The sequence below is a fragment of the Zeus faber genome (genome assembly GCF_960531495.2).
Source record: "Zeus faber genome assembly, chromosome: 19".
Lineage (NCBI taxonomy): Eukaryota > Metazoa > Chordata > Actinopteri > Zeiformes > Zeidae > Zeus > Zeus faber.
The window spans coordinates 23907139-23922032 of NC_137206.1; the positions used below are offsets into that span (position 1 = coordinate 23907139).

The following is a 14894-nucleotide window of genomic DNA, read 5'->3' on the forward strand; positions in this document are numbered from 1 at the left end:
TGCAGAAGCACACTATGTACGACAGAGGAACACTATACTCTGCAGAAGCACACTATGTACTACAGAGGAGCACTATACTCTGCAGAAGCACACTATGTACTACAGAGGAACACTATACGCTGCAGAAGCACACTATGTACTACAGAGGAGCACTATACGCTGCAGAAGAACAATATGTACTACAGAGGAACACGATACGCTGCAAAAGAACACTATGTACTACAGAGGAACACTATAGGCTGCAAAAGAACACCATGTACAACAGAGGAACACTATACACTGCAGAAGAACAATATGTACTACAGAGGAACACTATACGCTGCAGAAGAACAATATGTACTACAGAGGAACACGATACACTGCAGAAGAACACTATGTACTACAGGGGAACACTATACGCTGCAGAAGAACACGATGTACTGCATAGGAACACTATACGCTGCAGAAGCACACTATGTACTACAGTGGAACACTATACGCTTCAGAAGAACACTATGTACTACAAAGGAGCGCTATATGCACCAGAAGAACACTATGTAAGACAGAGGAACACTATACGCTGCAGAAGAACAATATGTACTAGAGGGGGACACTATAGGTTGCAGAAGAACACTATCTTCTACGGATAGCCTATACACTGCAGAAGAACACTATGTACAACGGAGGAACACTATACGCTGGAGATGAACACCATATACTACAGAGTAACACTATACGCTGCAGAAGAACACTATATACTACAGAGGAACACTATACCCTGGAGAAGAACACCATATACTACAGAGTAACACTATACGCTGCAGAAGAACACCATGTACTACAGAGTAACACTTTACACTGCAGAAGTACCCTATGTGCTACAGAGGAACACTCTACACTGCAGAAGCACACTATGTACTACAGAGTAACACTATACGCTGGAGAAGAACACCATGTACTACAGAGGAACACTATATGCTGCAGAAACACACTATGTACTACAGAGGAACACTATAGGCTGCAGAAGAACACTATGTACTACAGAGGAACAATATACGCTGGAGAAGAGCCCCAAGTATTACAGAGTAACACTATAGTTTGCAGAGGAACACCATGTACTACAGAGGAACACTATACGCTGCAGAAGAACACTATGTACTCCAGAGTAAAACTATAGGCTGCAGAAGAACAATATATACTACAGAGGAACACTATACGCTGGAGAAGAACACCATGTACTAAAGAGGAACACTATACGCTGCAGAAGAACACTATGTACTACAGAGTAACACTATACACTGCAGAAGAGCACTATGTACTACAGAGGAACACTATATGCTGCAGAAGAACACCATGTACTACAGAGGAACACTATACGCTGCAGAAGAACACTATGTACTACAGAGTAACACAATACACTGCAGAAGCATACAATGTACTACAGAGGAACACTATATGCTGCAGAAGAACACCATGTACTACAGAGTAACACTATACGCTGCAGAAGAATACAAGAGTACTAGAGAGAAACACTATACGCTGGAGAAGAACACCATGTACTACAGAGTAACACTATATGCTGCAGAAACACACTATGTACTACAGAGTAACACTATACGCTGGAGAAGAACACCATGTACTACAGAGGAACACTATATGCTGCAGAAGCACACTATGTACTACAGAGGAACACTATATGCGGCAGAAGAACACTATGTACTACAGAGGAACACGTTACGCTGCAGAAGAACACTATGTACTACAGGGGAACACTATACGCTGCAGAAGAACACTATGTACTACAGAGGAACACGATACACTGCAGAAGAACACTATGTACTACAGAGGAGCACTATATGCACCAGATGAACACTATGTACGACAGAGGAACACTATACGCTGCAGAAGAACAATATGTACTAGAGGGGGACACTATAGGCTGCAGAAGAACACAATCTTCTACAGATAGCCTATACACTGCAGAAGAACACTATGTACAACAGAGGAACACTATACGCTGGAGATGAACACCATATACTACAGAGTAACACTATACCCTGCAGAAGAACACTATGTACTACAGAGGAACACTATACGCTGGAGAAGAACACCATATACTACAGAGTAACACTATACGCTGCAGAAGAACACTATGTACTACAGAGGAACACTATACGCTGGAGAAGAACACCATATACTACAGAGTAACACTATACGCTGCAGAAGAACACTATGAACTACAGAGGAACACTATACGCTGCAGAAGAACACTATAGTACTACAGAGGAACACTATATGCTGCAGAAGCACACTATGTACTACAGAGGAACACTATACGCGGCAGAAGATCACTATGTACTACAGAGGAACAATATACGCTGGAGAAGAGCCCCAAGTACTACAGAGTAACACTATAGTTTGCAGAGGAACACCATGTACTACAGAGGAACACGCTACGCTGCAGAAGAACACTATGTACTACAGAGTAACACTATATGCTGCAGAAGAACCCTATGTACTACAGAGGAACACTATACGTTGCAGAAGAACACTATGTACTACAGAGGAACACTATACGCTGCAGAAGAACAATATGTACTAGAGGGGGACACAATAGGCTGCAGAAGAACACTATGTACTACAGATAGCCTATACGCTGCAGAAGAACAATATGTACTAGAGGGGGACACTATAGGCTGCAGAAGAACACTATGTACTACAGATAGCCTATACGCTGCAGAAGAACAATATGTACTACAGAGGAACACTATACGCTGGAGAAGAACACCATGTACTACAGAGGAACACTATATGCTGCAGAAGAACACTACGTACTATAGAGTAACACTATACGCTGGAGATGAACACCATGTACTACAGAGTAACACTATACACTGCAGAAGCACCCTATGTACTACAGAGGAACACTATACACTGCAGAAGCACACTATGTACTACAGAGTAACACTAAACGCTGGAGAAGAACACCGTGTACTACAGAGGAACACTATATGCTGCAGAAACACACTATGTACTAGAGGGGGACACTATAAGCTGCAGAAGAACACTATCTTCTACAGAGTAACACTATACGCTGGAGAAGAACACCATGTACTACAGAGTAACACTATACACTGCAGAAGCACACTATGTACTACAGAGGAACACTATACACTGCAGAAGAACACTATGTACAACAGAGGAACACTATACGCTGGAGATGAACACCATATACTACAGAGTAACACTATACGCTGCAGAAGAACACTATAGAACTACAGAGAAACACTATACGCTGCAGAAGAACACTACGTACTACAGAGTAACACTATACGCTGGAGAAGAACACCATGTACTACAGAGGAACACTATACACTGCAGAAGCACACTATGTACTACAGAGTAACACTAAACGCTGGAGAAGAACACCGTGTACTACAGAGGAACACTATATGCTGCAGAAACACACTATGTACTACAGAGTAACACTATACGCTGGAGAAGAACACCATGTACTACAGAAGAACACTATATGCTGCAGAAGAACACTATGTACTACAGAGGAACACTATAGGCTGCAGAAGAACACTATGTACTACAGAGTAACACTATATGCTGCAGAAGAACCCTATGTACTACAGAGGAACACTATACGTTGCAGAAGAACACTATGTGCTACAGAGGAACACTATACGCTGCAGAAGGACAATATGTACTAGAGGGGGACACTATACGCTGCAGATGAACAATATGTACTACAGAGGAACACTATACGCTGGAGAAGAACACTATAGAACTACAGAGAAACACAATACACTGCAGAAGAGCACAATGTACTACAGAGGAACACTATATGCTGCAGAAGAACACCATGTACTACAGAGTAACACTATACGCTGCAGAAGAATACTATAGTACTGCAGAGAAACACTATACGCTGGAGAAGCACCCTATGTACTACAGAGGAACACTATACAATGCAGAAGAACACTATGTACTACAGAGGAACACTATACACTGTAGAAGAACACTATAGAACTACAGAGAAACACTATACGCTGCAGAAGAACACTACGTACTACAGAGTAACACTATACACTGGAGAAGAACACCATCTACTACAGAGTAACACTTTACACTGCAGAAGCACCCAATGTACTACAGAGGAACACTATACACTGCAGAAGCACACTATGTACTACAGAGTAACACTAAACGCTGGAGAAGAACACCGTGTACTACAGAGGAACACTATATGCTGCAGAAACACACTATGTACTACAGAGTAACACTATACGCTGGAGAAGAACACCATGTACTACAGAGGAACACTATATGCTGCAGAAGAACACTATGTACTACAGAGGAACACTATACGTTGCAGAAGAACACTATGTCGTACAGAGGAACACTATACGCTGCAGAAGAACAATATGTACTAGAGGGGGACACTATAGACTGCAGAAGAACACTATGTACTACAGATAGCCTATACGCTGCAGAAGAACAATATGTACTAGAGGGGGACACTAAAGGCTGCAGAAGAACACTATGTACTACAGATAGCCTATACGCTGCAGAAGAACAATATGTACTAGAGGGGGACACTATACGCTGCAGAAGAACAATATGTACTACAGAGGAACACTATACGCTGGAGAAGAACACTATAGATCTACAGAGAAACACTATACGCTGCAGAAGAACACCATGTACTACAGAGTAACACTATACGCTGCAGAAGAACACTATAGAACTACAGAGAAACACTATACACTGCAGAAGAACACTACGTACTATAGAGTAACACTATACGCTGGAGAAGAACACCATGTACTACAGAGTAACACTATACACTGCAGAAGCACACTATGTACTACAGAGGAACACTATACACTGCAGAAGCACACTATGTACTACAGAGTAACACTAAACGCTGGAGAAGAACACCGTGTACTACAGAGGAACACTATATGCTGCAGAAACACACTATGTACTGCAGAGTAACACAATATGCTGGAGAAGAACACTGTGTACTACAGAGGAACACTATATGCTGCAGAAGAACATTATGTACTACAGAGGAACACTATAGGCTGCAGAAGAACACTATGTACTACAGAGTAACACTATATGCTGCAGAAGAACCCTATGTACTACAGAGGAACACTATACGTTGCAGAAGAACACTATGTCGTACAGAGGAACACTATACGCTGCAGAAGAACAATATGTACTAGAGGGGGACACTATACGCTGCAGAAGAACAATATGTACTAGAGGGGGACACTATAGGCTGCAGAAGAACACTATGTACTACAGATAGCCTATACGCTGCAGAAGAACAATATGTACTACAGAGGAACACTATACGCTGCAGAAGAACACTATGTACTACAGAGGAACGCTATACGCTGCAGAAGCACACTATGTACTACAGAGTTACACTATACGTTGCAGAAGCACACTATGTACTACAGTGGAACACTATACGCTTCAGAAGAACACTATGTACTACAGAGGAGCGCTATATGCACCAGAAGAACACTATGTACTACAGAGTAACACTATACGCTGCAGAAGAACACTATGTACTACAGAGGAACACTATATGCTGCCGAAGAACACTCGGTACGACAGAGGAACACTACACGCTGCAAAGGCGCACTACGGTATGTACTGCTGAGGAACACTGTAGATTATGTCCATAGAAAATGGACCATGCTGAGATACAGAAGATCACTATGGGCTGCAGAAGAAAACTATGCACTGTAGATGCAAATTATGTACTTCAGAAGCCCACTATGTGCTGCAAAAACACACTGTGTACTTCAGAAGATCACTATACTAGCAGAAGCACACTGTGCTGCACAGGCACACTGTGTACTTCAGAAGCACACTTTACGCTATTGAAGCACACTATGTACTTCAGAAGCACGCTATGTACTTCAGATGCACACTATATACATCAGAAGCACACTATATACTTATACACACTAACTATATACTATACACACTAAATGTAATAGAAGCACACTACTGTATGTGCTGCAGAAGCACACTATACGTAACAGAATCACACTATGCACTCCAGAATCACTCTATATGCAACATAATCACACTATGCTCTCCAGAATCACACTGTACGTAACAGAAGCACCCTCTATGGTTTAGTTTAGAAGAACACGATACACTATAGAAGCACACTATATACTTCAGCAAAACACTACACGTAACAGAAACACACTGTACGCTACAAAAGCCCACTACACGTAACAGAAGCACAGTAAACACTAGAGAAGCACACTATGTACTTCGGAAGAACACTATACATAACAGAATCACACTATACACTTCAGAAGCACACTATATGCTATCGAAGCACACTATATACTTCAGAAAAACACTACACGTAACAGAAGCACACTGTACGCTACAAAAGCCCACTACACGTAACAGAAGCACACTATGTACTGTAGAAGCACCCTATACACTACAGAAGCACACTATACGCGAGAGAAGCACACTATGTACTTCAGAAGAACACTATACATTTCAGAAGCACACCATACACTGCAGAAGAACACAATATGCAGTCCAGTGGTGTGTGCTATACGCTGTAGAGCCCCTAAGAAAGCTCCAGGATTTCCGTACACCCACTTAACAACGCACAACATCTCCTTCATTCACCTCCATTCATAAAATTCACCTTGTGGGCTCCTTGTGCGGTGGTTTCCCACATTGGAGGGGGCGGGGCTTTCAGTTTGGCTGTAAGTCATGCAACATATTTTGATAATTAAATAATTATTATTATTATCTGTACTATAAAAATAGTTTTATATATTAGCATATGTTGATCTAGTTGCCATAATACCCTGCTCAAGAGTCAACATCGCTGTGACTAAAAGCTGCAGTTCAATATAAATATACATGTAATATATTTATAATATTAAGTTATATAATAAATTAAATATGTAATATTAAAATCAACTTTTTAACGAGGTGAGGGAAGTTCACAGCAGCCAAACATGACGGACTTGTTGTTTATAACTCAGAAGGTTGAGGTTCCAGTGTTTACTTGGATGAATAATAATTATCCTTAATATATACTGTACACAGCAATAATGAGATTTTTCCTCTTAAATTACCTCGTTTGAAGATTATAACCTCCTGTCACAGGCGCTCCCAACTTCACCCAAATAGTTTGAATCATTATAAAATATACTGTATAATAGTATACATTATGTCTAATATATATAGTATATCTGCCAACTAACATTTTCATAACAATGTCATATCATTAAAAACATATTTTACTCTTTATACCAAAATAAATTCCCTTTTTATGGACAGTTATTTGGATTTTTCAGTTATAGATGGATTTACATTGTAGATACATCCATTTTTTGGGTTTGAGAGAGAGTTTATAAATAGTGTTTTTTTGGTTTTGTTGCTGCCTCTCGACTCTGAGGCATCAAAATCCACCACGCGCAGCAGAAGTCCATTCATTCCAATTCCACAGGTGTAAAACACAGTCAAGAGCCAAGTCTGGCTGTTTATCCTTGAGGAATATTTGGAGGCTTTAAAAAGTTGGACGAGTTTGTTTCCAGAGTAGCCGAGTGGACGCTGAAAGAGCTGTTAAAAATAAAGAAAAAAATCAAATCAACCCGACTCTTTTGAGTCCGTCGGAGCCTAAAAAGTGGCCGTTTCTGCTCGGAACCCAAAACGCCAAGAACACTGAGGCTCATTTTCAGCCGGAATTGAGCGCGGCTGATAAAAGTGGGGAACTCTTTACCCAATTTTACCCATCGAGACGACAGTTTTGTTTTGTTTGTGTCGTAGGTGATTCAAATCTTCAGTGCAAAAGACCAAGACCTGGCGAGCGCTGGGCAGCACTTTGCCTTCAAATCACCCAAGGAGGACGTGAAGAACAAGAACTTCACCATCCGCGACTTTGGAAGTAAGTCAGCGTGGATTTAAATCGTGAATCTTATTACCCCGTGGCTCCGTGGAAGACTCCATTCTGATTGGTCGACAGCTGCAATCGGGGGTCGGTTATTTCTGAATAACCACCGGTGATCTGTTAACAACCACCGTTGTCCACGGCAACCATCTCTCAGCCTGGTTTCACATCCTTTGTATCACTCAGCCTAGATGCTCATGCTAATACTAGCGAGTGGCGCCATCTGGTGACGCCACATAGAAACTACAGTGGATGACTTGAAGAGATCAAAGTTCACATTAATAACAATAAATAGGTGAAATTATTGTTTTTATTTGACAAACAGTTCGCTACATTGTTGCAGTGTTATTCTATTGTTCTATTCTATGCATTGTACTATTTTTTACTACTATTTAGATGACACATTTTTAAAATAATTTCAAATTAATATTCCGTCTCAATGTATTGATTTATACTAAGTAAGTAAGTAGTAGTTGTGTAATACTTTTGATAATGTGCAGACAGCCGGTCATGATCGCATTGACGGAATTTTCTTCAAACATAAACGACTTGAAGCGATAGGAGTTCAGCTTCGATTAAATATTTGACATACTAGTTATTAAAATCTAAATCCGAAGAAACCGATCACCCTGTTTGGGATTAGTTTGCGATAACAACCGACTGGCTGCGCGTTACCACTTAGTTGACCTTCCATATTAGTTATTCTCAAACTTTTCCATCCCTCAACTTGACAAGCATTTGGCCACAGACTCAAGTGGTTGCAATTTTGAATTTTTTTTCCATTATATTATTTGGTCCAACCTTTACCTGTCTATACTACAGTCATATAAAAATGAACAGTAAAAGTCAAAACCAAACGGTTGTTATTTGACATTATCGAACAGCACTAATGTATTTGTAAATTAAAAAACGTTGAAGTTTAACTGTTAAAAGTTAGAGAGGGACTAGGGTTCTCAACATGGGGTTTGGGGTTTGGGAGTTGGGGTCCCCAAACGCCATGTTGAGAACCCTAGTGCTCACATCACTCAAAAAGCAACATTTGTGCAGTAAAAACTGACATGCACTACAGAGTCATTTCACTTTCAAATGAGACAAGCGGTCCCTCGGTGACCCACTTGTCACAGAGCTGAAATTAAACGTTGGTGAAAGAAAAAAAAAAAAAACTGCTGAAATGCATGAGCAGAGAGATATGAAGAGAAATCCCCCAGAATGCACCGGGGCCGGGGCTTCCTTTGAAGTCGATCCGGAAAGAAAAGGTGAGAGGGGGAAGTGGGACGAGGCAGGATGTGGAGCCACGGAGACGAATGCATTCGTGGAAATCTTGACTCTGAGGGTTCGGTTCGGACCTCTGATCCTCTGCCTAGCTTTTTTAGGGTGTGTGTGTGTGTGTGTGTGTGTGTGTGTGTGTGTGTGTGTGTGTGTGGTTCTTGACCAAATTATTATTATAGGTTATTGTAGCATACATATAAATATACACACATATACACACAAACACACAGAGATACACTATATACAGTATATATATATATATATATATATATATATATATATATATATATATATACCCTGATCAGCCACAATATTAAAACTACCACTAATAACCACTAATATTGTATAGTTCTCCACTCGTGTCGCCAAAACAGCTCTGACCCGTGGAGACTCCACAAGACCTCTGAAAGTGTCCTGTGGTATCCGGCACCAAGACATTAGCAGCAGATCCTTTAAGTCCTGGAAGTTGTGAGGTGGGGCCCCCAGGGATCAGGCTTGTTGTTCCAGTAAATCCCACAGATGCTCCATCGGATCAGACCCTAACACCGCCCATCCACATGATGTAGAAGACAATGTGATTCATCAGACCAGGCCACCTTCTTCCATTGCTCCATGGTCCAATTCTGATGCTCACGTGTCCATTGTAGGTGCTTTCAGGGGTGGACAGGGGTCAGCATGGACACTCTGACACTGCTCCCCTACGCAGCAAGCTGCAATGCACTGTGTGTTCTGACACCTTTCTATCACTGCAGTGTGAACTTTTTCACCAATTTGTGCTACAGTAGCTCTTCTGTGGGATCGAACCAGAGAGGCTAGACTTGGCTCCCCACGTGCATCAGTGAGCCTTGGGCGTCTATGATCCTGTTGCCGGTTCACCGGTTGTCCTTCCTTTGTCCACGGTTGGTAGGTACCAACCACTGCATACCAGGTCACCCAGTCGTCTAGCCGTCACAATTTGGTCCTTGTCAAAGTGGCTCAGATCCTTACGCTTTCACATTTTTCCTACTTCCAACACATGAACTTCAAGAATTGACTGTTCACTTGCTGCCTAATATACCCCCCGTACAGGTGCCATTGGAACCTGATGATCAATGTTATTCACTTCACCTGTCAGTGGTTTTAATGTTGTGGCTGATCTGTGTGTATATATACAGTATATATCGTTTTTTGCATTTACCTCAAATATAATAGGTTTAATTGCAACGGTGAGGTCAGCCAAATTAAATGCAATTATTTATTGTACTTACTGTATATTCTTCACTTTTTGTACTCCACTTGCTATAGTAATGTAAACATGTCTCCCATGTTAATAAAACCCCATTGAATTGGCTTGAGAGAGAGAAATATGGGGAGAGAGAGAGAGAGAATTGGGTAAACCTTCAAGGTGTTCTGCATCTCTAACCTGCTGTCTGGACCGAGAGCCCGGCGTTTGGGAACGGACCAAACCCATCCTGACAGGGGTCAGGGGGGTCCGGGGGGGGCGGAGCCGAGGAGCGGGGGGGGTCCACCACACACCTCCCCTCAGCATCATGATAAACCACGTCCGCCTCCTCCTCAGCGCTATTCATCCTTCTCCCTATCCACCGTCCCCTCATCTGAATCCTGTTCTACACCCAGAAACTTGTTGTTTTTTTTTGTTCTACTGTTTTTTTCTTTTATTGTTTTTTTTTTTTTACATTTGTTTTGTTGTTTGTTTTGATTTTTGTTTATTCTTATGTTGTTTTTTTCTGGTTTATTGTTAAGTTTATTTTTCTATTATTTTAGGTATTTCAGGTAAAATTACTTCAGTTTTTTCATATTTTAGGTTTTCTCCTATATTTTGGTTAGGGTTATGGTTAGTTAATTTTTTGGTTAATTTATCAGGTTCATTTTTAGGTTTATTGTTATCTATTGTTGTCATTTGGAGTGATGTATATTTGCCATTTTTTATCAATTGTAATTTTAATAGAAGGTTTATATTTATTATGTATCCTTCGGTTAATTGTATCTATAAAATAAAATATTTCTTCTAGTTCATTTTTAGTTTGTAGATTTCTTCTTGTAATTTTTTTGGTTTATTTTATTGCTCATCATTCAGTTTCTAGTAATTGTTTACCATTCAGTTATTATTATTGTTAATATCGTTATTAATGTTAGTGTTACACACACACACATTAGTGTTAAAGTATGTGTGTGTGTGTGTGTGTGTGTGTGTGTGTGTGTGTGTGTGTGTGTGTGTGTGTGTGTGTGTGTGTGTGTGTGTGTGTGTGTGTGTGTTTATCGTCTTACCTCCTTGACGTCAGCTTTTCGTTTGATATTTTATTCTTTTGCCCATCCAGTCCTAACACACAAACCATAGTGGTCAAAAAGTCCAAAACATAATTCCCTGTTTGTGACCTCACACATGGATTTCGCTTCAGCTCCAGAGCAAAGGGTCTGGATCGTGTCGTTTTATTTTAGTCCAAAAAGTTAAAAAAGAGGATGGAATGTCTCTGAGGGACATGCAGTGTTTAATCCGTTTGAATGGAACTGTGTTGTTGGGAACTTCCACATGGAGTGATTTCCTTCCACAGAGACACCATGAGACAGGACCCTTCTCATTTTTAGGTTAGGGTTAGGGTTAGGGTTAGTCATAACATGCAACAAGTGTATCAGCTTCTGGTAGTCTTTCTGCGTTTCACCAGGACTTGCAAAAAACGTGAGTCACCGCATCATCACGTCAGCTGATGCTGCGTTTAATGTAAACTCTGAAAATTGTAACTCTCTTTAGGCGTACTGCTGATGTAAAGACGAGCGACAGCACGAACTGATGCTGCGTTCCTTGAGAACTCGAAAATTTGTAATTGGTGTTGATAATGGACCCTATGTATTGCTGCCTGCAGATGTATTTATAATATAAATATAAAACTGAATATAAAACTTAAACTATCTGGAACACAACATCGGCAGAACCTACGAACGCAGTTGACATCTCGTTTGAGCCAGTACGTCACAACAGCTCGTGGTTGAAGTTTAATTCAAATCGATACACAAATGGAGCAGAAATTTGCGAAAATACACCTAGAGATTTTATTTGCTTTGTTTGGAGAAAAGATCACTCTGATTGGAGCTGCAGAACCGTGCGTACTGAATTTGGGCGTTACAATTTTTAATACATTTGAATATTACAAAGAAAAAACACATCAATTCAAATGTGATAACAGAGGAATATCTGCAGCCCTGATATATTTATTATTTTTTCTCGAAGGTAAAGCCATGATAAACCACTTAAAACTGTAAATCGAGCATTATTATTATTATTATTATTATTCGATATATATCGTGATAATTATTCATTATTGATTATTGATCAATATAAACTTAAAATACATAACTTAACTACTAACTTTTGTGGCTATATTGTCCAGCCCTATTTCTTGGAAACAAAACGTATTGAAAATGTTATTCAAATGTAGTTCGACTAGCATCGTGAATCTCCGTAAACAATGAACGGTTGTTTGAAAGAAACGTCATGTATAAACACTTTTTATACTATTTTTATACCTATGGCTAAACTTTACAGATTTAAATGAAAAGACAGAGAGTGTTAAGCATTGACAAGTTTCCTTATTAATTTTAATGACAAATTAATGTTAAAGTTCCATAAATGTTGTCTGCATTACAATATAGACAGGTAGTCTATTAAAGTGAATTTTACAATTATGGATTATTAACAGAAAAAAATACCATTAAGTAGTAATTACAACTAACATTGATCTATTATGTTTGTAAAATAACATGTATGTATTTTTATTGTTATGTAAAGTAATTATGAAGTTTGTTTTTGTTATTGTTCCAGATGCAGAAAAATAGCGTTGGCGTATTTGGGAATACATAACAAGTTGTATAAGGATGTAAAATTTAACAATGAATGGAATAATCCTTTCCGAAACTGAAGAAAATCCAAAAATCTCAAACAACAATCATGAATTTATGTGCATTGATAATACTGCAAATGCAGATTTAAGTTGAGAAGTTGAAAATATTGATACAAAATGAAGTGATAAACAACACGATGGAATGTCTATGGAACATTTTTCCCACCAGTTGATATTGTACAGGAAGTGTTAGAGCAGCACTTTGATGACATGTTGTCTGTAGCAGCAGCAGAAGGAACAACCCTGCACCGTTACTGGTCATGAAACCAATGAAGCACAATGTTTCCTGGTTCTTTTCCCAAACAACAATGGGAACATTTCATACGTGTTGTCCTCTAAGTTTGATTCACACCGATTTACATTTGTATCAAGAATTATGATACAACTTTACAAACTCATTGAAAATTGAAGATCATTTCACGTTGTGACATCATGACCCAACGCTTTAGGAATCCACGGTTCGTCTCTGAGTGGTCGTTAAATTCGAAAAATTGTAACTGGTGCTATATTGCATAGAATCCGGAAAACTGTAATACCTATCTAACACGATGAAACTGGACCCAGTGTATTTCTGCCTGCAAATGATTATGATTTAGGTTAGGAGGAATATCATCTTGTGGGTTTTTTCTAGAAGTGATTTCTCTCCGTAGGAATTAAATGCATAAACGTCTTTGAAAACTTTTTTTCCCCCCCTGTCGTGGGATGGATCGCCTTTGAGGCAACGTACGGGTTTTCTGATCAGACTTGGGGAGGATTTTAGGATCAAACGTGGAGAGGCATTTTATCACTTTCGCGTGTTTTACTGCAGTCGATACAGAGACGAGTTCGACTCCTGTTAGGGAGATCGTTAAAACCGCCCTCGCACCTTTCAGTTTTCCCCATTTCAGTGGGCGGTAGTGATGCATGCCTCCAACGATTTGTTCATACCAAACTATATTTCGAAGTGACTGCGGCAAATGAGTCCTTATTCTCCTTCGCTAACTGGAGCCGGATGCACAGGCTGAACCGAGACTTACGATTCACCGACAAAAAAGAGCCGAGAGTCACGAGTCACGTGAAACGTTCAGAGGGCGAGTGAGACCGCTTTACACTTTGCATTTGCCAAAAAAAATAATTTGACAGACTTAACAATTCTTGTTAGAATTCCCCTCACGACTCGGAGCCGAACCGACGCTTCTGACTGAAATGAACTGACAAAGAGTCGGAAAAAACTGAGTCAATGTTTTCGCTGTGTCACTCGTGAAGAGCCTAATCTCCAACTTCTCATCGCTATCTGGCAGCATATTTTGAGTTCTGTGCAAGGGAAAAGCAGGCGAATGTATTAGTTAAACTAGAGCAGGTATGTCCAATGGGGGGCCCGCGGACCAAATGCGGCAAATGTATTCACGCATACTGGTCCTTTGAATTAACTTGAAGTTAAGCATTAGCAATAAGGTTAGAATTTTCACCTAAAAATTTCAAATATATTTTTTAACAAAAATAAACCAAAAATAATGGTTATATCTAATAATTCATAGCTACATAATTGAATAATTTATAATAATTTATAATAGCTATTTACTTCAATAACTTATGAAATTTGATAATATATTATTAATAATAGCTGTTTAATAAAAAATGAAATATGTATTTTTTTTATTAAATTCATATTTATTCTTATGCTATATGCCTACTGTACAATCGACCCGAGATATTTTCTTTTACTCATCAGTTAAAAATCATTATTGCGACCATCCCATGTATTGTGACCCACCTTACCACACACCATGACCCACCAGCGGGCCGCA

At 39.7% G+C, this 14894-nt stretch overlaps 1 protein-coding gene across 1 annotated transcript in view; it reads left to right on the forward strand.

Annotated features, from left to right (window-relative positions):
• LOC307245043 (cadherin-12-like) overlaps positions 1-14894 on the forward strand; it is a gene marked incomplete at both ends in the record, with an annotated part of 103251 nt that overhangs the window by 83834 nt on the left and 4523 nt on the right. The window contains one exon of the mRNA XM_080020454.1: positions 7822-7939. Within this exon, the coding sequence (XP_079876580.1) occupies positions 7822-7939 (118 nt within the window). The remainder of the gene's footprint in view (positions 1-7821; positions 7940-14894) is intronic.